At 45.3% G+C, this 24,583-nt stretch overlaps 2 protein-coding genes across 5 annotated transcripts in view; one reads left to right on the top strand and one right to left on the bottom strand.

The window, feature by feature from the left end:
* The window catches only part of WNT3 (Wnt family member 3), a 53,527-nt gene extending 47,396 nt beyond the window's left edge, over window positions 1–6,131 (top strand). The window contains exons 3-5 of the mRNA XM_086357214.1: window positions 672–937; window positions 1,512–1,999; window positions 5,798–6,131. Of these exons, the coding sequence (XP_086213340.1) occupies window positions 672–937; window positions 1,512–1,991 (746 nt within the window). The 3' untranslated portion in view covers window positions 1,992–1,999; window positions 5,798–6,131. The remainder of the gene's footprint in view (window positions 1–671; window positions 938–1,511; window positions 2,000–5,797) is intronic.
* A 5,052-nt stretch (window positions 6,132–11,183) lies between these two features.
* The window catches only part of NSF (N-ethylmaleimide sensitive factor, vesicle fusing ATPase), a 150,319-nt gene continuing 136,919 nt past the window's right edge, over window positions 11,184–24,583 (bottom strand). For 2 of the 4 annotated variants that reach the window (XM_086357213.1, XM_086357209.1), the window contains 4 exons: window positions 17,669–17,803; window positions 16,519–16,632; window positions 13,300–13,355; window positions 11,184–12,843 (listed from right to left, as the gene is read on the bottom strand). In XM_086357213.1, coding sequence (XP_086213339.1) covers window positions 12,798–12,843; window positions 13,300–13,355; window positions 16,519–16,632; window positions 17,669–17,803 — 351 coding nt within the window. In that variant the 3' untranslated portion in view covers window positions 11,184–12,797. Of the gene's footprint in view, window positions 12,844–12,884; window positions 13,140–13,299; window positions 13,356–16,518; window positions 16,633–17,668; window positions 17,804–24,583 lie in introns of those variants that run through there. The other 2 variants (XM_086357212.1, XM_086357211.1) reach the window with 2 other exon arrangements.

Genomic DNA, 24,583 nt, shown 5'->3' with positions numbered 1-24,583 from the left:
CTGTTCTCTTGGTCAGGAACTTTGGTGGCAGAGGGAATTTGTACCCATTTTACAAAAAGGGTAACTGAGGCTCAGAAAAGGAAAGCGTCAGGGCTTCCCTGGTGGTCCAGTGGTTTAGATTCCACACTCGCAGCACAGGGGGCAGGGGCTCCATCCCTGGAAGGGACACTGGGATCCCACATGCCATATGGTGCTGGCAAAAAAAAAAAAAGGAAAGCATCTGCCCAGGTGTGTCCAAGTAGGGAACGGGGGGACTTGGGCAGGTTTAGGCTGTTGGTTCCCAGGCATCACTCCCCACAGACCTCAGGCTGTCGGGAATGGGAGGGCCCAGGTCTGTGCTGGATCTCCACTTTAGATAGGCAGAGGGTAGGGGGACCTGGGACCCGGACAGATCAAGGGCACCTTATCTCTTCAGCAACCTGCCAGAGCTGTCTTCCCACCCATTTCTAACAGGCTCCACTCTGCCAGTTAGTGACTCTGGGCCTCCATTTGCTCATCTGTAAAGTGGGGATACCCACTAGGGGCTGGGCCAACCAGAGGGAATGGCATCTGGGTTCCTTCCTTTCCATTGGGGCTGGTGAGCCCCCTTTGGCAGCTGGGGAAGTCAGGGGTGGGGGGCGGCCTGTTTCAGGACCCAGTCTGAGCAGTGCCTCCCTGTGGCCTCCCTGCAGCCACCCGGGAATCGGCCTTCGTGCACGCCATCGCCTCAGCCGGTGTGGCCTTCGCAGTCACGCGCTCCTGTGCGGAGGGTACCTCCACCATCTGTGGCTGCGACTCACATCATAAGGGGCCGCCTGGCGAGGGCTGGAAATGGGGCGGCTGCAGCGAGGATGCTGACTTCGGGGTGCTTGTGTCCCGAGAGTTTGCAGATGCACGCGAGAACAGGCCAGACGCGCGCTCGGCCATGAACAAGCACAACAACGAGGCTGGCCGTACGGTGAGCCCCGGCCGCCCTCCCCACGGCCCTGCCCGAGACCCCTTCCGGACCTGTCCCTGTCCCTCCCGGTGGCCCATGTGCGTGCTGGGCTCCCTGCCCTCCTTTCTCCTTGGACTGTTCCCAGCCCCCAGCTTACTCCTGCCCTGAGGATGTTGTCAGCCCACAAGTGTGGCAGCCCCAGGGAGCGGGTACCAAACAGCCCATCCTGGGCACTTTAGCTGCCTGTGTAGCTGTGAGACCCGTGGGCCTGGCTTTGAATTCAGCCTCCGTGCTTTCCTAGGTTACTTGACTTAAGGCGAGTCACTTAAGTTCCCAGCCTCAGTTTCCCTATCTGTTAAATGGGGGTCACAATCCTTATTTCCCAGGGCTTTGAGAAATGAATGTGATTTCTGCCAATGCCGAGGTGTGAAGGAGAGGGAAGCAGGGAAGCAGTGGTCACCATTCTTAGGCTTGAGTCTCAATCCCCAGTCCATTCTCATCCTGGCATAGGGGAGAAATGGAGGAGGTTTCAGCGATGGGGGTGGGAGGGCCTGGTGGGGTCAGTCTGGGGACCAGCTGCGGCTCCTCTTCCCAGACCATCCTGGACCACATGCATCTCAAGTGCAAGTGCCACGGGCTGTCAGGCAGCTGTGAGGTCAAGACCTGCTGGTGGGCCCAGCCCGACTTCCGCGCCATCGGCGACTTCCTCAAGGACAAGTATGACAGCGCCTCGGAGATGGTGGTGGAGAAGCATCGGGAGTCCCGCGGCTGGGTGGAGACCCTCCGCGCCAAGTATGCGCTCTTCAAGCCGCCCACGGAGAGGGACCTGGTCTACTACGAGAACTCGCCCAACTTTTGCGAGCCCAACCCCGAGACGGGCTCCTTCGGTACCAGGGACCGGACTTGCAATGTCACCTCCCACGGCATCGACGGCTGTGACCTGCTCTGCTGCGGCCGTGGCCACAACACGAGGACGGAGAAGCGGAAGGAGAAGTGTCACTGCATCTTCCACTGGTGTTGCTACGTGAGCTGCCAGGAGTGTATCCGCATCTATGACGTGCACACCTGCAAGTAGGGAGCCAGGTAGGGGGGCTGCATGCGGAGGCTGGGGCGGGGCCTTGGTGCAGGGCCCTGGGCTTGCCTGTCTTCTCTTCTTGACCACCCCGTCTACTTCTGAGTGACCCTGGACATGTGTGTTTCCACGGCTGCAGTAGGAAGGCAGGCTTTCCCCGGCTTCAGTGGGAATGGTCCTTGGGCAGTGTCTTGGTGGATTACACAAAGCACAGATAATAACCAAGTTTGTGCAAATGAGGCTCCAAGCAGTTGATTCAGTGCATGTACAAGTTAATAAATTATGAGCCAGGCCACTTCACACACTAGCTGTCATGATCGAGCATCCGTGGAGCCAGAGCAGGGGGTATTGTGGGATTGGAAGCTGGGCCCCCTGACTTCTGGTCTTGACTTGGCTCCTGACTTCCTGTTCTTTTCACTCTTCTGGGCCTCAGGTTTCTCACTGTAAAGTGAGGGGGTTAAAATACTTGGAATAGCAGGCCCCAAAGTCTCTTGTACCCCTGGGGCAGAGTCATTTTGCATCCACCTTGAACTTAGAAGGCAGGATTTTGCACAAGCATAACTCCTACCACCCTCAGGAGGTGGGTGGGGGGAAGCGGTGTGTAAGCCCGTATCCCGGCACATCTGAGGCTTGGGTGGAGCGGGGTGCACTCTCACCGCGTTTATGGCCGGTGATGGGGAGGAGGAAGGAGTCAAGTTCAGAGTGATGGTGGTGAGTAATCGAGGGATCAAAGACTGCTAGAGTATGTTCCCAAGCTTCCCAGAGGTGGCCTGCGTGGGAGACACTGTTGCCCAGCCCTGGGGTCCATGGGTCCCCAGGACAGGTCACGCTGGGCATGTGGTGGTCCTGTTCTTGGAGGGTTTCTCAGGCCCCTGTGCCCTCTCTATTTCTCTGGCCTGAGAAAGGGCCTGGTCCATAGGGATCTGCAACCCAGTCCAGCTGCCACCACTTGCCAACTGTGTGACCCCAACAAGACTGTCTCTTGCTCTGTCGTCCTCCCCATAGCTGCGGTGAGGAAGAGTGAAGGGCACTGGGGACAGTGCTCGGTTCATTGAGGACTCATCTGCCTGGGTTATCGCTGCCTGGGGCTGTGTTGGCAAGGGCACCCCACTGGCCAATGTGGTTGGGAGGGGTCGGGCTTCTCTGCAACAGGGAAGGACTGCACGAGCAGGGGAGAGCTCTGACTGAGGGGTTCCTGACTCAGCCCGTCTGGGGAGCCCCTCTATGTAGCTCAGGTTCCATCCTGGCAGGGACGGAGTCCAGAGAGACAGCAGGAGGCACCGCTTCTCTGGGTGCCTGAATAAAAGCAGCGTGGGCAGTGGAGAGGGTGCACGGGTGGTTCCAGCCCCACCGCTTCCCAGCTGCAACCCAGCTCCCTCACTTGCACGTCGTGGGAATGATGGGAGCCTGGCAAGAGTTTTATGAGGTTTGAGCAAGCTGGCAGATGTGAATGCCGGTCTGAATACAGTAATAACAGAAAGTGATAAATGCCATCAGAGCCCTGACACGAGGGCAGTCACCCTGCGAGAAGTGGTGGCATCACTTGGGCAGTTACATTTAACTGCTTTTCAGAATGATGGAAAAAAATCAGTGCATAGGCGAGAACTCCCAGGCTCACTCCGCACGTCAGCAAAGTCTGAAAACTGCGGTGCCTCCTTGCCCTGACATCTACTCTGCCAAGCAGGACACAGCTCTGGCCATTATGAGAAGGCTACGGGGAAACCAGGCTTCAGAACACTAGCTCTGGAGGGGGCACAGGGAGGCTGTCTGTGTAGCCTGCCCATTGTAGCCCAGGGCCCTGCCTCCAGAAAGCCCCAATCTGTGGGTCCTGCAGAGGCCACTCTGGCAGCAGCCCAGGCCCCGGCAGTGGCTCCAGGATGTCACAGCTCCGTTCCAGCTCCTCTCCTCTCTTCCCCTCTGAGGGCAGCTGAGTGAAGCCAAGCCATCTGCTGAGTGGGAAGGAGGTGTGCTGGGTGGGCCCTCAGTGTCCAGAAAAACCCCCCACCTGCGATCTGATACTGATCCTAAGAGCCAACACTCCCCATTTCTGAAACGGAATGGCATTTCCCCCTATGGAACATATTACATGGATGTGGAGGATGGTGGCCCCTGGGCCTCTCATATACGGAGCCCTTGCTCTGGGACATGTGGATTCTTGTCTCCCCATGTGGTGCCCTTTTGATGAACAGTTTTTGTTGAGTGATTTGGGGCAAGTGGTTTTGCCTCTCTGAGCCCCCGTTTCCTCATCTGTTAACTGGGGGATAAGAACCGTGATCCTCACAGGCTTGTTGTACGGATGAGAGCCCTGTGCACGCGAAGAGCCCTGACACGGGGTCCAAGGAGGAGGGAACACCCCAAAGCCTGGCCTCCAGGAGCAGCTTCCCCCCGGCTTGCTGCTGTTTCAGAGCCACAGGCTGAGACCATTACCCTCCTGTCCTTTTATCCACCTGACACTCTGCAGGCAGGACGGGAACTTCTGAGACAGGCTGGCGCAGATGGGAGAGGGCAGGGCGCCCCCGAGCAGCACGCATGCCCTCCACATGCTCGAGGAGGAGCTCGAGCCTTTCCCTTATGTAAGGGCCTTCCTTAAGGAGAAAACCTCTCCACTGCTTGTCGATTGTGTCCGGTGTCTCAGGCGAACCACTGATTTCCCACCTCACGAGGACCAGTTTTGTGCTTTTGTTATCCTGATGCTGTGTCGTGCAGCAAGCTAGAAAGGGCTCTGCACAAGAGGCAGGTGGCCTGGCAAACCCCAAGTCCTGGCTCTGTCACTGAGTCCTTGCGAGACTTTGGACATGTCTTTGGAATCTCACTGAGTAAAAGTCTCCTACTGACCAAGGAGTTCGGGGTTGATGGGGAACGCCCATCAGAGTCCTTTGGGCTTCAAATCTTTTGTGACAGGTAAATACATATCTGAGCACACACACGTATCTTGAAATACATACACAAATGAAGAGAAGGTACACATTGGTGCGCCCATGAGGAGGAATTTTTCATAATGCAATAGGCTTTCTTCTGCGTGGACAGCTTGATACAGAAACAGCGGACAAGAGTCTACAAAGTTGGGAATTGGGCCCTAGATCCACAGGGTTCCTAGTATCTATGCAAGGCAGGTTCCTCTGTCAGGCGAGTTACCTAGACTGGGCTTTCTGTTGCCCCAGCCCCGGCTAGAAGGGTGGTGTTGTTCAGTTGTGTCTGACTCTGCAACTCCATGGACGCCAGGCTTCCCTGTCCATCACCATCTCCCAGAGTTTGCTCAAACTCATGTCCATTGAGTCGGTGATGCCATACAACCATCTCATCCTCCGTCATCTCCTTCTGCCTTCCATCTTTCCTAGCATCAGGGTCTTTTCCAATGAGTCGGCTTTTTGCATCAGGTGGCCAAAGTATTGAAGCTTCAGCTTCAGCATCTGTCCTTCCAATAAATATTCGGGGTTGATTTCCTTTAGGACTGACTGGTTTGATCTCTTTGCTGTTCAAGGGACTCTCAAGAGAGTCTTCGAAAAGCAGTTCAAAAGCATCAATTCTTAGGCACTCAGCCTTTTTTATTGTCCAGCTACAAGGTGGGAAGGCAGGATTTGGATCCCAGTGTGTAGACACTGAAGCCCTGCTACAGCTCACACGCCCTTCCTCAGTGGTTTACCCCAGGGAGAGTAAGGAGCATGGGTCAGCCCCCGCCCCGTTACCTCCCGGTTCAAGAGAAACGCTGAGTGAGACGTGGACCCAACAGCCTCTGTGCTTTGCTTCCTGTGGGTGGTCCCTCTGGGAAAACAACCACTTTCCTAATTCTTCCTCTTTGCTTCCCAAAGGGCACTGGGAACGGGTGAAGTGTGTGGCTGGGCAGATTCACCGAAGCCCTACGGGAAGCAGGACCCAGAGCTGGGCTCGGCCCTGAGCATCAGACAGCATGGAATCAGGACTCTTGCCAGACGCACGTGTGGTAAATGACCTGGACCCAACCCGCCGCTGCCTGGGGGGCCTCCCTCCCTCTCTCTCATCTTAAGTTTCTCACCCTACTCTGGATGGTGTGTGGTTTTTAAAGAAGGGGCTTTCTTTTTTAGTTCTCCAGGGTCTGATAGGGACAGACCCGAGGCTTATCTTTGCACATGTTAAAGAAAATAAAAATGGAAAAAGAAAACAAAACCCCACTTCTACTCCAACAGAACAGGCTGGGCTCAGGTGAGCTGCTCTGCCTGGTGGTAAAGACATCGACGTGGGCAACATTCTGTTTCCCGATGGCTTCTCCCGGTGACATTCCAAGATGCCTGTGAGGTGGGAGTTAGGAAGTAGGACAAAGCCCTGCAGTCTCTCTTTCTCTGTCTACTCCCATTCGAATCTGATAGACTTTCACATTCTGATAAAAGCCATAAGTTTAGCTGGGATCAAGTGGTAGGGAGGCCACGGCCATCGTTAGAGTCAGGTTTCGAGTTTGAAGAACTGGGAGTTCCGGGCGTTTGAAGAGCAGCTGTATGTTCTTCTCAGTCCCCTTTTCTCTGTAACCCTGTTCTGCACGAGAGGCTCTTGTGAACTGCAGTCAGATCTCAAACATCTTTTTCTACCATTCTGCGGTTTCCACCATTAACGCAGTACTTTTTTTTTTTTTTTCCTTTCTGTAGTGAACGTTGTAAATAGGTTATGTGTAGGGGGCAAGACTTCTCCAGCTTAGATGGCTTCCTGAAGAAAGTGGTATCTTTAAAGGGACCATTCTGCCCCTCCCAGCCCTGCTCACCTGCAGATTCTCCATACAAACTCCAGGTTGAGCGGTTGGACTGTAGGTCACCTGAGTATAAATGAGACAGAGGGTCAGAGGGAGAGCAGCCGTCTGTTCCTCAAGTTCCGACTCTGTGGCCAGTAGATGGGGAGGATACAAATGATTCCTTCCTTTGCTCTCCTCTGAGGACACACTGTCCTGCATCCTTTTCTTCCTATGGTCTGTGTGAGGAAGCAGAAACGCAGAGTTCCTTCACACAGGTCTTCCGGCCTCACCTGTGCGCCGATAGCATCAGTCCATGCAGTCTCCGAGGATCAGGATTAGGTCTTCAAAGTGGGGCAGGCCGTCACTTGCTCCCTGGGGTAGAGCATCTCACAGCTGAGTTCTCCTTGATGCACGCAGGTCCTCTGGAGGGTCTTAGGGGAAGTGAGCACAGTGGCGGCAAATGGCTCTGCCTTAAGGAGAATCAGAAAGAAGAGACGCAGTAGGGGCCTAGGCTAGAATGAAGTGACTCCTTCCTTTCCCCCTTCTCTCTCTGGTCTGCCTAACACTGACCTAAGATACCAGGTTAAGCCATCTTCCTACGTGCTCAGGCAGGTTCGCCCAAGACGATCGTCTAGAAGCCGTGCCTGCACACCCGAATCTGCTGGCATCGAGCCCTGCTCAAGATCCACATGCCACCCCCTCTAGAGAGTCTGAAATGCCCCTCCCCATCTCATCTCTTAAGACTGAAAAAGTTTTAAATCATGTCAACCAGATAATGCTTGCTTTATGTGAGAATTCTTTTGGCAGAATGGATACCAATTTTCACAACAGTCTTTTCCTATCTATGTATTCTATATTAAAAGTGATAAAGTCATGTTTCTGGGGCGTATTCAAGTAGCTGACAAGTAATTATTTAATAATAGTACATTGAGTGCACTGTAATTATTCTCGCCGTAGTCAGGTCATAGTATCCAACAGAAATTTCCTACCAACCTGCTGTATCCAAAGTTTTGTAAAAAGCTGTAGAAGTTGTTGATCTTTTTGATTTTATATTCAAAAAGTCTCTTTTTATAAATATTATTTATTATACAATGTATATACCTTTGAGTTAACTAAGATTATATATTATATAAATATATATATATTTGGAGAAAATATATTTCATCATGCAGTTTTTTTCTGTTAAGTCATTAAAGAGAAGGTAAACAAACTGAAAACGGATACATTGTACAGTGTGTGGAGTTTCCAGAGTCATGCTCAGGAGGTCCAGAATATCAGGTTCTAAATGTGGGAGCCTCCACTTTCACTCTGAAATGAGGGGCCTAACTTAAGGTCATCTCCTCTGTTTTCTCAGCAAGATCACCTGAGATGTCATGGACAATAGGTCTGATCTACTCAAGGGCTTTCTCACAGGCTTACTTTGTTCTAAGTCAGCTTCTAGAAGAATTTCCACTTTTATACCTGAGTGACTTGGGCAATAATTCATCTCATAGACTCCAGCACTTCCAATGCACAAATTAATGTCACAGACACTCAAGAGATACGGCTCAAGGCTAATGGACCATGGGGTTGGCCACCAACTTAATCCCTTTCAAACCCATGTTTTCAACTCTATTTATTGGGAAAATAGAATTTGCCCTCCTGAAAATTACACTTTGAGTGGAAATGGCTCTCCCCTGCTAGCTCCACTCCAAGCTTTGGAAGGGGTAGCTTGGTGGGAAGGAAGAATTGGTGTGCCCTGGCCTCTAGAATGGGCGTCACTGGAAGGGTTAGACTTATTTGGGCAGAACAGACCCACCAGTGGGCATGCTCTAGGAAGGGCATGCTCTCCTTGGACCGCGGCTTCAAAAGGACTCACCCAAAGCTTACAGGTAACACCTTTTCAACAGCCAGATGCTGTAACTCAGTTTTATGACCACAGACAATCCTTTGGTCTTCAGGCCTGCCCATAAAATGTCACCTTCAGTTTATCTGGCACAGCAAAAAGGTTCTCTCTCCCTTTATTTACCTTTATTAGGAATTAAGTAAATTCATCTCACTTCACAGAAGAAATAACAGGAAAACAGAAGAATCTGCCTTCTGTGGTGGAGGTGGGCTGCCTGGGCTCTAACCTCAGATAAGGGAGGGTTCCTAGAAGTTCATGAATTTTCTTGTGCCCATGACGTGTCTTTAGTACCTGAAAAGCTGAACCCACAAAAATGGTTCATTTGTGCAATGAATGGGACGTGGAAAGGATACAGATCTCCATGTCTCATGAGGCTGCCTGTCTTCGTGTTTCACTTTTACATACAGCTAGTAATACTCATCGACCCCAGTATTTTGGGTACTTGTTTTTTAACCTATAAAACTGCTGAATGTTCAAATGGTCCCTAGTCACACTCGCCAAGCCCATTTGTAATCCTTTCTATGATTAATTATGTTCTATGATTAAAGAGAACACAGTTTATAGCAGTGCTTGAACATTTAGTTTATCCAGAAGCATAAATACTATTAAACATCTAAAAACAAGAGGAAGATCCAAAAAAAAAAAGTCCCAAAGAAGAAGATAATGTAATGAGTTGAGCATTATTATTTTTCAAAGCAGTGTTAGTTTATGAAGGAAGAAGAGAGGTCTGAGAGACAGTTCAAGGATAAGATACAAATAAAGGCAGGAGGAAGAAGCAGAGAGTGGGGAACGATGATGGTGACATTATTCTAGGTGCGTTCGAGGATAGTGTGCTAATGTGAGAGGTTGATCTACACACACACACACACACACGCCAGTGAAGTTGTTGAAATTTCAGCAAAATTATGGTTGGTACAGTGTCATCATTTCTCCTAGCTCAACAGAGAACTTGCTAGGAGGCAAAACATTATCTCTGCATTCATCTTATACTCCCGAAAATAGAGTGAGAGAGTCAGCTGTGTGACGACTGTATGTTGGGAAAATTTCAAACCCAAGTCCTCCTTGCAAACTGTCTCCACTCCTTGGGATTCCAGCCGATCGCAGGCGCCATCTCCTGCATCTTAATGCCACGGTGTCCACACAGCACACGCCCTCCGTGGGCCCGGCTCCAGTCTTGGCACCGCTTGCCAAGCTGAAGAGAAACTTCGGGTCATTTTGCAATAACTTCTGAAATTTACATGCTTTTCTGAACTCTCATACACACCTCTCCCAGTCATTTCTCTGAAGAGGCTGATGGATCAAGTTGTCAGGCAAGGAAAATGAAATCTTTACCTTCTGTGTTTGGGCTGGGTTGGTTGTTTATAGCTGACTCAGTGCTTCAACAAGTCTGTTTACCAGGATTTGATTATTAGACACACTTGAATCTACTTTAAGACTTGTTGCTGAAACTTAGGCTGTTCACTGTAATTTTTAGGATATGAAAGTGAAAGCTGTTCAGCTGTGTCCTACTCTTTGCAACCCCATGGACTACAATAGTCCATGGAGTTCTCCAGGCCAGAATACCGGAGTGGGTAGCCTTTCCCTTCTCCAGGGGATCTTCCCAACCCAGAGATTGAACCCAGGTCTCCCACATTGCAGGCAGATTCTTTACCAGCTGAGCCAGAAGGGAAACCCTTTAGGAAATGAAAAGGCAGCCTTAAAACATATTTCAGGTTTAACTACCATGATCCAGTTTTTCTGTGTTACACTTAAAAAAAAAAAAGTGTTTGGGTAAAGTTGTAAAACTTTAGGAAGGAAAAAAATAACCCCCTTTTTTGAGGTTTCAATTATATCTTCTGACAAAAAGTAGCCTGTTAACAGTTCATCTGCAGAAATTAAGGCAGTGGCCAGAGGAGTCACCATCGCTTTATCACCAGGCTGTGCTGTATACTCGCTCTGCCTAGCATCAGCTCTGAAGAGTTCTGGAAAGGCTGAAGCCCTTCAATCCCAAGGTTACACGGGGACCAGGAAGATCTTCAGAGGCCTCCTTGCAGGAAGGTGTGCACAGCTCCCAGGGGGCTGACCCTGCAGTCAGAGAAGCTCTAAGGCCGACCTCTCCCCACAAGTCTTGCTGGTTTTCTGGGTGGCCGTTAGTCCTACCCTGAGCCACCTCTAAGCATCAGGGTTTAGGCTAAAGATGTGAGAGTTCAGAAACATGCCAGATGGATGAAGGATACCAAAATGAACCATGTGAAGAAAGCTCACTGAGGGTGTTCGCATCTTTTGGTTTGTTATGTGTCACAGGAAGGACTAATTCTACTTGGGAAACAATCTTCCTTTCTGGTTTACTGCTAACCCGCTTATGGCTTTGGTGTACTTCAGTTTTTTAATAAGAGGAAATAAGTAAAGGGGGTATAAAGATTCTTCTTGTGTGCCAACTTTATATAAAACTGGCTACCAAACTGTATTTGTCAATTTATATTTTCTAAATAATTAAAGTCAGAGATTTTAAAATAAAAATCTTCATCTCCCTACACTAGTTAAAACAATGAGGGGCTTTTCTGAACCCCTTCTTCATATCCTCTGGTCAGTTATGCATGTTGTCTTGTACAAAATATTGGTCTGTTACAGGATGTTTTCAAGTATACGTACTCTTTATTGCATTCCTTCATTTGCATTAAACAATATAATATTTGCATTTCTTCAATATAGTTCTGGACAAAACACAAAGACATTAACCTTATTTAACAAGAGACATAAGTTAATACAATGTATGCTGCTTTCACGGGGAGCAAAGAAAGAGGCAAGATCTAAAACAGATGAGGGGATCCGGGATACTGGCCACCAGGAACCACAGAATTTTTACAATACAATCCACTTTTTTTAAGCCGCACAATAAGCTAGAGATGAAAACCCAAAAGAAAGCAGATGCAACATATAAATCTACCAAAAATATACAGAGAGCAAGATCTGGAGATAATTTATCCTCTACCACAGGGACAGATGAGAGAGCTGCACCACGGACCACCGTGGTGACACCCAAGTGCCACCTGGTGCCAGCCCTGCATTAAGTACCTTCAGGTGGTGCCTGTCCTCCAAGCTGAAGCTGCAGCAGCAGCGGGGGAGGGGCACATGTTCTGCAAGTCTTCTCACCGAACATAACGACCTGATCACATTTCTTCCAACTCAGCTTAAACTACTGTTCTCCTTCCCTTTGGAAGAAGCGTGCAGAGGGGGAAGGAGACATCTTCAGTACATTGGAATGGATGTTAAAGGACTGAGGAGAGCGTGCTAGAAAGTGGTTTATTTTTTCCGGAAAATAGTGTTTTATTTAGATGCTAGGGAGTACAGATAATTTAAAATAAAGGAAGGATACATTCTAAGTAAGTCGTTAAGCTAAGGACAGAAGAAAAGTGGTGATACTAAAGAAGCCTTTAGTACTATGGACCCACTTAGACCTGGGCACTAATGAGTGCTGAGAGGGTTGGAAGTTACTTGAGTTGACACCTTTCTGTTTTGGGGTGTATGCTTTTACCATACACATCTCTCACAGGTTCTTAACAACATCTACCAAGTAGTAATGACCAGCGTTCTCTCTTACCGCTGAGCACATCACTTGCATTAAAGGGATGGCACAGCCAACACGGTAATAATCTGACTTCCTATTAAGAAAGATCTCCTGATTGCAACCTAGAAACACCTCTGAAAATGATCGAGAACAGCATCTTAGAAATTCATAGCCCTAACACTTCAGGCAAAGATAACTAGCCTTCTGGGAGAAACTTGAACCAAATATCCAATGACCTATAGTGTAGTTAGCACAGGGAAGTTGTGAGAGAATCCCTTTGAACCCGGTGCCTCTAGTCACGGCTCCTAGCTTACAGGTGGAAAGTCTTCCTTCTATTAGGCCAACTGCTGTTTTGCAACATCAGTATGTTTATTGAGAGTTTTCGGGTGGTGGTGGTAGGGAGCTTAGAACGTGTAGTGTTCATAAGTACAGTATGTTTCCCACATTTAAGATTGAGCAAGAAGGAATCAGCTTATACGGAGAGGTGAGCACAGCATTCTAAAGCGAATTTACACCTTCCACAAGAGGGAGTATCTCAGTAAGCACAAGGAAGGGAGTTTCATTGCACTCGTCATGCAGTGTGAGCACGTGTCGAAGGCAGGGTTCATTTCACTGTGTTCAGTATCTCGAGGAGGTCGAGTGATGATCCCAGGCCGTCTTCACCTTGGTCACTTTGCTTGGTCACTTTGCGTTTGAAAATAGTTCATGATCATAGTCGAGGGGGCTACTGAAAAAGAAAGAACCGAAACACAACGAAAAACAGATGAAGGGTCTGCAAAAAGCCCTTCACCACAAAACCACACTAAAAGCTTCTTAGTGGTTTATCTACATTTTTCACTATGCATTTGCCATTAGAAGAGCATTTCACAAAAGAAAATGTTTACACTCCATGCATTTAAAAGCAGGTTCCAATAAATATGTACCATCGTGCTTTTTCCTGCCTTGTGACAAGGAAGTTTTGCGAAGCAGGACAGGGAGAGCAAACCAACAGTACAACCCACTTCCTTGCTGGGTCTCCTAGACCTACAACACAGCGGAGAATTCTAATAAATGGAAACAAAGTTGTCCAAGAGAGGTTGAGAATTCAAATTCACAGGCACTGTACAGCAACTCTTAGAACAGGCACACGGGTTTACAAGACCGGGGAGTCTGGCTGGAGGTCTCAAGTGTCGTATGTACTTACGCTCCTTCTTCTCTTAAGAGGGCCAAGAATTTTCTCACACGGTATTCGGGATCCATCTAAATACATCAGAAGGAATAAAGAAGACAGGTTAGTGGTACCTTCTAAAAATGATGCACTTACTTCAGGCCAAGAAAATGACTGGTTTTATACTTTCTCAGGGCTTTGGTGAGCCACGGAAATGTGTTACCTGCTCCTTAACCAGTAGTCTGCTACACAGCAAAGTGGACCGTGTCACTTAAGGGAAGTGAGGAGGGATATTGGAGCACAGAGAATCGCTATGCATGAGGTCATCCACAGGCACCTCAGCCCAGCGACCCCTTAGCTGGGGCCGGGTGAGGAGGTGGCCCTGAGAGGCACGTTGTGAGAGCAGGGCTGGCCATTCAGGGGGTGCAAATGGCATCCAATTCACAGGGGTCATCCAAGGCACGAAGGTGGGGCCAAAATGGAAGAAGCCAATTGATGCTGATTAAACAGTGAAAAAGTAGCCTATTAACTCTATGAGTGATTCTTTAGCTTTTCTTAATCTTGGTGTGCCTGGCATAGTTTTTTCTTCATAATTAACAATAACGGTTGTGCTGGAACTAAAAAAGAAAATCAGTGGGGCTGATTCCTCTGACATGCTCTCTGGATAATCCGGGTCTCCTGGGACTGAGGACAGCATTGTAAGTCTAAGAAAAGATGGGGGACTCAGTTCTCGCTCAGGTTGTAGGGGTCTGGGTTGCTATTATTAATTACCCCCATTCATTTTCATTTCATATTTCTTTAAAAAATTTTCACCATATATCTTTTCTCTTTCTTCTTAATTTTATTTATTTGTTTAGGCTGCGCCAGGTCTTAGGTGCAGCACGTGGGATCTAGTTTCTGGACCAGGGATCGAATCTGGGCCCCCAGCTTTGGGAGTATGGAGTCCTATCCACTGGACCACTGGGGAAGTTCCTCATATTCATATTTCTATGAATTTGCTTAATTTTGTTTTATTCTCATTGGTCTACCAGAGATGTGAAGTTGTTTAAAAAAAAAAAAAAAAGATCATTTAAAACAGCTTTAATTCCTGAAGATGAATTTTTATTGTAAGAAACACACCTAACTTTGAAAAAATGTTCCAGGGCAAGAGTCTATTCCCCAGGAGGGAACTCCCTGCCCTCCAGGAATAGCTTTCAAATGCTCGGCGCAGCTGTGGCTAAATGTGCAATTGGATTCCCCCCTCCAACCACTTTTTTTTTTTTTTTAAGATCTCTTCTATCCCCCCAAAAATCCAAGTTTCGAATGTATCAAAGTTAAGAGGTCAGACTACAAAGGACTAAGAAAAAGTGTGAATAGTTAACAAGAGAAACATTTTTCCTCTTTGGGAATAGAATTACATATGAATCAATTGTCAAGTTCTTTTTCAAAAAAAAGGAACTGGCTGGAGCTCTGCTGTAGTCAGTACTTGCAGGTCTTTGCCCATTAAACATATTTAATATGTGTGAGCAACGACTTACTGACTTGCCTGTAGCTATGGAATTAAAAGTCAAGGGAAAGGGAGGAAAAAAGTAATCTAGATAAATGACTTTATTCCCTCAGGTGACATCCAGTCAGAGCAGATCCTCAGCACTGTGCAAGTTTTAACAGAATTGTGTATGGTGAACAGAGAGGTAACATGACTTATATTCAGCTAAACTACATGCCTCTTCACTGAGACTTGGTCTCTCTAAGGCAGATCTAAAGAGAATTCACTCAGCTGCACGAAATCCATTTGACGTGAAGGGGTTCAAACTCAGAGGCCTATGAAGTGTCAGTCGCTGAAGATTAGGTCTGAGTGCCCCACTCTCACTTTCCACCCCACAAACAGAGGAGGCATTAACTTGATCACTGACCTGCGGGCATCAAAGGAAGAGAGGAAGGGGTAGGGATTGGGGAGAAAAACCCACATAGTTTCTTCTATGCAATTATTGAAAAAAAATTGTGCTGAAACTTAAAGAAATGAAGCATAGAGCTGACTGTCTGACAGATTTATCTCTTCCAAGGAAAGAGCCAATACAAATGTATGTGCACCTTTACCAAGAATAATCCTCAGCAAAGTGATTAGTCTGGAACTTTAACTTACTGCTCATAAGGAAAAATAGAAATAAATTGGCTTAAAAATAGTCCAGCTGAAGGTTTCTCAAAGCCACAATTTTAAAATAAATTGACCAGCAAAGATTAAAAAAGCATTCACTTGTGATTGCAATTTGTTATTGGTCTAAGAGCCTATTTCAGCAATGAATGAAGTAAATTTCACCTCTGCCACCCACAGCTCACACTGTTGGAACAACAGGACTGAGCGTTAATGCATGATGCTCAGAATGCAGCCAGTCTGTCCACTGAGGACCCAGGAGAGATTCATTCAACAGAAATTGGCTGAGGGCCTGACTATGTGTCCAGCTCTGTTCCAGGAGCTGTGGACTTACTAGTGAGTGAGAGCCAAGATCCCTGAACTCATACAGCTTCGAAGGGACACATTTAGTATCTAACTAGTATGTCAGATAAGGACAAGAGGACACAGGATAGGCACAGGGAGGGGTGGAGTTACAAAAAGAAGAGAGGTAAGCTGCCAGTAGATGTGAGAAGGTCTCAAAGAAGCTTCATCTGTTTTTGCCCTGGCAGCAGCCTGGGGCTTAGTTTTCTATGTGATCCTGGATGCTTCAGCCTTACAGTAGTTTGCGTGAAATTTCTAGGAGCCCTGCCAGGGGAGAATATATACAGCCTCTGTCTAATCTCTACACTCAATCACCTTGTCCCTTGAAACAGTCTCCCAGGCCTCCTCTGGCATCTGTGCATCGCTTCCTGACTTCTGATAGACAATGCCAGGTCCCCCACCTCCACCCTGTTGGATCACTAGCTACGACCTTGGTTAACTCACTGACAACTGGTGGGACTCTCAGGATCCTCACCTCTAAAATGAGGGGGCAGCAGAAATTGTTCTTTCAAGTCCTTTCTAACTGTAAAACCTAGTGACTCCATAAATTAAAATTTAATTTTATCATCTTTTCTTCTATTTTTGAATTTTAAGAAGTAGGAAAGAAAGTACCAATAAGTTGTTGCTTGATCTCAGAAGCAGGTTACTAACACCAACTTGACTCTGGAAATAATATAGGAGACTTTCAACTTAAAACCTTAATGAGAGGGAACGATAACACCTGTTGGGATAATATTGTGAACCTTCTGTGTCTGAACCATATGGAGAAGGAAGCATCTTACCTGTAGGGACATCTCAATCAACATTAGTAACTTCTTGATTCCTATCCAGACCTTCCTCCCTTTGACTTGCTGTGTAATTGTGGTGCGTTCTTCATCCTTGAAGTTGCCCAATAGCTACGAAAACAATAAAAGTAAGGAAAGCATTATATAAGGACATCAACAACATTAATTCCCACATTTACCCTTAAAAGAATAGTGATAAGAACTACCTGACTGGTTCAAGCTGATGGAATTATCTCATATTTTAAAATCCAACTTGACTTTTCTGAATCCATTAAGTGCAATTATGAAAATGAAAACTGGAATCTTAAACCCTATTTTCTTATGGACCTTCAGTATAATTTAGAGATATGTTTGCTGGGGGAAAAATAGCTCCAATCCATAATAAATATCAGTTAAAATTTTTAACATTCCATTCTAAGAATAATCTGTATATGTCAAAGCAGACTAAATTTAATTCTCTCACTCAACCTCGGCACAAAAACTGCTCAAACAGGTAGGCTGGAAACATTTATCATATAGCTTCTATTTTGTTGGGAGCATGCCCATCTGTACAGGTCTTGAGGATTTTAAGAAGCCTTCCTGACTCTATTGCTGCTGAACAAGTAACTAAATAATCTTTCTTAACACTTCATCAAGTCATTTGTGAACACTAATTTTAATCAAAAGTTTAATAAAGGATATATATTTTTTTAAAAATTAAAGACTATGTCATCCTCAAAAAAAAAACATTTCCATATTATGAACTTGTTAATAAAAAGGTTCCTTTAAGGCTTTAATTATTGCTCAAATTGATTAACTGCAAGTAAATGTACTGAATGCTAGTATGAAGAACTGAGTTTTCTATATATTGATTATTCTACTTCCTTCCCCCCGCCAAAGCTTCTGGCCCAGTAATCTACATGCATTAGTCATGCTGGGCGCAGAGTAATTCACTCCTGGCAGTTTGCGTGCTGCTTCCACTGAGGAATGAAGAATTGCTTCACTCTCACTTGTATTTCTCTTTTTCCTCCAATTCCTGAAAGTGACTGGAGGTGTATCCTGGGTCCCGTGTTCTGTGTTAACACAGAAACTAAACACCAGGTGCGATGCCTGGGGCACCCGTAGCTCCTTTCTTTGGGCAGTGCGCACTCCACTTCCTCATCCTCACCTCCAGAGCCTCCAGCAGCTGCTCCCCTGTGGCGATATTGGGCACATGGATGGTGGTGCTGAAGGCGTTAAGCATTTCCATCTCCTGAAGGACATCTTTGCGGCTCGTGGTCCCAATGATAAGAAGCTTGCGACCCTGATCATAGGAAAAAAAGGTGTTGAAACATAAAGGAAAGAACTCATTAGGAAACTAGACTCAACACCCATTTTTTTAATTGTAGAAATGCAAACGCTTAGGCAAAATAGAAGGAAAAAATTCAGAACTATCCTCTTAAAAATCTTCTTTTTGGCCACATCACATGGCATGCGGGATCTTAAGCTTCCTGTCCTGCGGTGGAAGTGGGGAATCTTAACTGCTGGACTGCTAGGGAAGTCTCTTGAAAAATCATTTAAAAATGTTATCAACAACATGATTCAGAAAAAGCGACACTTTCTTCAGCATGCGGTTCAGAAAGAAGCAACTGTTCTTTCTCCTCATCCACATCAGTAACATCCTGGGTCAGTAAATCAGGAAGATACACAAACCAAACAGAAAGATACTTTAATATATGTCTGTAATTCATCTCTACAGCCAATATATACATATTTCAACATATGTATGGTTGGGGGGAAAAAAAAAGAATGAAAGTCCTTGCCGCCCACTTAGCAAGACTTTATTAATGCTTTTTAGGAGAGGTCCTCAGGTAATAATAATTGTTTACATTTATGCAGCAGTGAAAGGCATGGTGCTATGTTTCACATAATTGTCTCATTTAATGTTTTTAAGTTCATTTTAATTTTTAGCCTCCTAATGTAACAAGGAATGTTTAAAAACTATATCAGGCTTAGGCCACCATTCCTGATTCCCACATTCCAGAAGCAACCATTTTCTATTCTTTGGGTTTTTCTTCTTGTATTTACTTCCTTATCTTTAAGTAACAATAGCACTCTGTTATTTTTAGATCTTTCTTTTCGGCTTTAAATATTATTTCCTGAATTCCTATTATGGAAGATGGAGACTTAATACTAATTTTGCAATAACCCCGCACCTCCAATATGTCCCTTTTCTCATCCTTTCAATATAATGATTTCACAGTCTCTGGTTAAATCTATACTGAGTATTTATTATGATTATATAAATATGATTTATGACTAAGCCATGTAGTATCTTTTCTTGGGCAACATTTTGTTCTTGTTAAGAGTTAATAATTGCCATTTCCCTCCTTTGCTTAGTTTATCAGGTACTTATCATAAGTTCATCCCCAAACAAATACAGCCACAAATATCATGCCAATATGTCCTAACATGTTAGGGAATTTTAAAGTTTGGGGTGTATTTTTTAAAATTTATTTATTTTTGGCTGTGCTGGGTCTTCACTGCTCCATGAGGGCTTTTCTCTGGTTGCAGGGAGCAGGGGCTACTCTCTCGTTGTGGTACATGGGCTTCACACAGCAGTAGCTTCTTGTTTCAGAGCACGGGCTCTACAGCACAAGCTCGACAGCCGTGGTGCACAGGCTCGGCTGCCCTGTGGCACGTAGGGTGTTCCCGGATCAGGGATTGAACCCGTGTCTACTGTACTGGCAGGCGGGTTCTTTACCACAGAGCCATCAGAGAAACCCCTTGGGTGTTTTTTCGAGGGCATCCCCCTCGTGGAGTCTTCTGTTCTCAGAGCTCAATCTCAATCTGAACTGACTGTTCTCTATGCTGGCTGCACAAGCTATAGCTCTAGAATCTTCCTCTCTCCTCTCTGAGATTCCCTGTCTCCTAGCCCTCCTTCCCCCCCCCCCCCCCCCGCCTGTTTATTCCCTCTTTTCCACGGTACACAGACTTCAAAACCTTCCTGAGAAAAAGTGTATAGGAGGTAAAAACTTAAGACCTGGAAATGCCTTTATTCCATCCTTAATACTGTACATTTCATACTTGATAAGTTTGTCTAGTATAGAGAATAAGGCTAGAAATAATTTTCCCCTCAGAATTATCAAGTCATTGTTCTATTGTCTTTTAATTTTCAGTGCTGCTGACTAAAAGACTGATGCCATTTTGATTTTCTGACTCATTGCTTCTAACTTTTAAAAAATATATAACTTAAAAAAATCTTTTATCTCTATGTCCTATAAGTTACAAACCTTCAGGTAAGTCACTCTTTATTTCCTGAATGTATCTTTTTTTTTTTTTTTAATAAAAATCACATACTGTTATATTTCATGGATACTACCTTATTTTAGAGCTCTGTCAATATTACATATTTTTAAAAATGCTTTTTTATTTTCTATGTTTTGTCTTTGTTTCCTCTGAGATGACTACTCATATTTAAGAGTTAAACTAATAACTGGAAGCTCTGAATCTGAGGGTTTCACGATAGGATGGTAAGACTTGGCTGATTACTGGGGGTCCCTCAAAGGTCAGGATGTGTACATTTTCCCCAGAGAATCTTTCAGTCTCCTTCCTGAGGGCTATACAGCCTAATTTCCAACATACTTCATGGGAATCCATGAGGGAAGGGGTCTGGGTACCTCACCACTCAACATGAAGAGGTCCATTTACTCCTATTTGCAGCATGTGCCTTTTTGGATACATCTCTCATTCAGTGTTCATTATGCTCCCAAGAATTAAGTATCAGTATTATCTCCACTTTACTGTGGAAGCTATTAAGTCTTATAGATTTGACTAATTTGTTCAAGGTCTAATAATAAATGAGAGAGTGGAATGGAATGGAAACCAAATCCAGAATCCAAAACTGTATACTGACTTTTTTTCATGAAGAAAAACACACTTTAAAAATGTTTACTTGGAAAATGGAAGAAGAATGGACTTTAAACTATGTCACTAGATTTATGATACACACTCATTTCACAAATAGGCCTTTAATTCAATCATTAAACCTATTCTCAGATCTCAGAAACTCAGGTCATTAAAATAAATGAGGGAATAAAAAAATTATTATGTGAAAATTAAATATTTTAAGAAACTGAAGATCAGGTGCCCAAACAATTACCCTTTGGGTTTTGTAAATATTAAACCACTATTGCTAATAAGGCATGCTAGCTTTTCTCAGTCTTAATTGATTGGTTTTGTCCATCTACTGTGACAAGAATAGATATTGTAAGAACATAAACAATGGCCCACCAAAGAAACAAAGATGAGGCTTTCTGGTATAAGCAGTAATTGGCATATCAAGTGCCTGTGCAAAGACTATGAGAGAGAAGTATACCTATGAAGTATAGAGATTAAAGGGCAATCATTGTTATTATTCAAGAAATCAACTTGCTAAAAATCAAACACATTGTCAACAGACCCTTACCAAGCTACTGGATGAATCTGGAATAGACCTTACACATACAGAGAGACAGATACAAAAGAGATCATTACAATACAATATGGAGAGGTGGAGGTAAAGGCACAGGATGTCATGGAAGAGGGAAGAAATGTGTGGCAGAGAAACACCTCCCTTTCCTCTGGAGGAGACAATATCTGAACTGTCTTAACGAATGAGTGGGCTGACTTGGAGATGAAGGGGAAGGACATTCCAAGTCTGAAGGAGCAGAAACAGATAAATCCAAAGGCAAAATAACAAAAACTGAGATGTCGGTGGGGGGTAATTAAAAACACATGAAGACACAGAAGGGCTTTCCTGGTGGCTCAGATGGTAAAGAATCTGCCTGCAGTGCAGGTGACACAGGTTCGATCCCTGGGTTGGGAAGATCCCCTGGAGAAGGGAATGGCTACCCGCTCCAGTATTCTTGCCTGGAGAATCCCACTGACAGAGGAGCCTGGTGGGCTACAGTCCATGGGGTAGCAAAGAGGTCGGATATGACAGCGACTAACACTAACTAAAGACATATAAACTTCTATTATGTAACAGTAAAGTGGTGCTTTTTACATTCAAGCTATTTTTCAACATTAAATTCTGAAAACTTGGGAACATATCTCAAAACCACATAGGCTGGTACATCTTCATTACAATTAAGATAACTGTTGGGACCTCCCTGGTGGTCCAGTGGCTAACACTCCATATTCCCAATGCAGAGCGCTCAGGTCTGATCCCTGGTCGGGGAACCAGATCCCACATGCTGCAACTAAGACCTGGCGCAGCCAAATAAATATTTTTTAAAAAGAACAAAATTAAAAAAAAAAAAAGATAACTGTTACTTTGCTTTTTTTTCTTTAGGTTTCCAATGTTCTTAAGTCCATAATTAAAGCTCCCTCATTTTGCTCCTCTCTTACAAAGGACAACACTGACCCTCAAAGAACGGCTTGCTAACCATTCTAAAAGCTGGAATGGCCATTTTCCTAGTGAAACTCTGTCTTACATTACCAGTGACTATGCACTTCAGAGTGTTGAAAGACTGGGAAATGTGGAGCAACTTATAATGGAGACGCTAATTTATGTTTTGCTTTTCTTCTTGTTTAACAAGACTGCAAACACTGCAGAGAGGTCATGACCCAGGCAAGTTTGGGCCTTGACTTGTAAGCATCATCTTCAAGAAAACACCGAAAAACATTACCAAATAATTAAATTGTGCTGGGTCATTTTGTATATTAATTAGTGGTAGTACTCATGAGGCAGCTTTATCATGAAAAACCAGCTCTGAATATATTTAATATCCTAAATCACACTGGAGAACATTCTGGAGAAAAAGTTGCCAGCAGCATGAGGTGGGAAAGCTGGCTTTAAAAACAGAAGTAGAGCTCAACCCAGAAAGAGAAATCCAACTTGTTCATGTGTGGCTACCAGTCTGAATCTACAGTGCCAAAACATGCCCCTTGATGGGAAAAAAAGAGGCAGAGAGATAACTTACTTGGGAAAAAACTGTTCCCAGAATACTCTTTCCTGAGATTTTCCAGTTCTGATGCAATAAAGAAAAGGCCTAAATAAAATGACTATCTGCCAATCGGATTATGATAAACATTGTTCCAAGGTTAAATAAGTATTAGTTAACTAATTCTTACTACTATAAGAAGCAACTCAGGTGAAAACATTACCATGAAAAAGGCAGGGCTCAGTCAGGTGTTGATCCTTCAAAAAAACACTTCTTTACACGATGAAGAATGAGCCAAGTACTAAGCAGTATCTAAGCCTTTTGCCACACAAAGGACTAACCAGATAATCCACACCCTTTCATAGGTCCTGCCCACTGATTGGCCCCAATAAACTGATCCGTAACAAAAGTTCATGTGGAAGAAAGCTCTTTTTTTTTTTCTCCCTTAAATAAAAATGCCACCAATATAATACTTCAGTGAAATGGAAGGGCTGATTTTAACCTGCTAACAAAAGTGAAGTCAGTTATGCAGTAAAGAAAGGCCAATTCTTTCCCTATCATTCAGTGCTGAGCAAGGGCAATACACCCTGGGTAAAAAGAATGAACTGGGAACAATTGGAAACCCTGAAATGGATTAAGAAGTGTGTGTGTCGGGGGCCTTAAACTTTATTTTCTCGTTGTTAGAATTTGAAGCTTTTGTAAATAAAAGTGAAGTTTCTCTGAATTTGGAATTTATAAGCCCGGGAAGTAAAAGATAAAATAGATTAGCTAATCAGATCATGAGCACGAATTGACTCTGTTCAAGTATGTATGGCATTATGAGATTTGGTTTGTGCCTCCAAAGTGAGTACGATCCAGCTGGGGAGAATGAGTAAATATTCAGAGACCAAGGAACACATCAGCAAACACGAATGAGTAATGGATGTGGGGATACAGCACAGGGGCACAGCTTCACTGGCAGAGGGTCTTCCGGGAAGATTCCAGAAGTATCACAGAGATGCTGGTGAAGAGGAGGCCCTGGAGGAGATGGAATGAGTCTCCTAATTCCCCCGTGGGTGGTGGAGGCAGCTGAACTAGAGCACCAAGAGGGCTGAAAACAGAGTCTTCTTAGAGCGGAGGGGAGTAGGTAGCCTAAAAAAAAAGGAAGACTCTGAATGCTAAACCAAGGAAGGAAGTTTAGTATAAAAAGCAACAAGAAGCTAAAGAAGGTGCTGGAGGAGGAAGAACTGTGATGGAGAGAAAGAGGATCCTAGCAGTTTCATGCCGGGCGGTCCAGTGGCCTGTGAGGAGGCTGCTATGAGAGAGGCATCTCTGAAATAAGGTCTCGGAGCATGTGCGCCCAGGGAGGATCTGCACCTTTTCATTAGTGACGCACACACATGCCTCCCTTTGAAATGCAAGCCCGGGGTGGGCAGAAAGCAAGGAAGGAGAGGCAAGTTCCCTGATAGGTAGGGGCTTGGTGCCATGGAACAAGTACAGGCTCCGTCCTTCATAGCTGGGTGATGTGGGTTAGATTACTGAACTTCTCAGCATCTGTCTCCTCCTCAACCATAAAAATGGGATTAAAAATCCTATTTCTACCTCTCAGAGTAGAGCAGGAGGTAAAGGATACTTGGGGAAGGGGGACCTGTGCCATCACTGTCAGGGGAGGCAGGAAGGGAAGGAAGTGAGATGGTCTGCCTGGGATTGGGATGTCAGGAATCTGTGACCTCAGGTCAGGTGGACAAGCACTGGGCACCTGAGAATTCCTCTAACAAGGCAGGCAGGGCACTGGCCACAAAAGATTCCAAGAGAGAGCACTCTCCCAGAGGGCCAAGATGCACTCTGTTCAGGGGAGATGAGTGCGCCAATCTTCAGCTTAACTAGGGTGACAGCGAGGCCCAGACGAGGCCTGAAGCTAAAGATCAAATACCCCTCAGAAGTAGCTGTGGCAGCGGGCAAGAGTCAGGCACCTTGACAAGAGGCAGTGACTCGGAGGAGAAATCAGCTCAGGGCAGAGCTTGTGAAGCTTTCCCGGTAAGAGGTGTTTCAGTTCATCCCATATACTAGTTTCCTTCTTGAAATGCGAGTAACAACTCATATTTTAATTTAGTTCAATGCAGATTAAAAGAAAAAAATTCTACCTACCATAGAGCTTGTACAACTTTACCACTACTTTTATTTGCAAGCCTGAATCT

This window comes from Bos grunniens, chromosome 19 (assembly GCF_055505025.1).
Source record: "Bos grunniens cultivar Pamir isolate PY7600 chromosome 19, Bosgru_T2T1.0, whole genome shotgun sequence".
Taxonomy (NCBI): Eukaryota; Metazoa; Chordata; class Mammalia; order Artiodactyla; family Bovidae; genus Bos; species Bos grunniens.
Note: the sequence above shows the minus strand (reverse complement) of the source record. Positions and strands in the feature narration are given on the sequence as shown.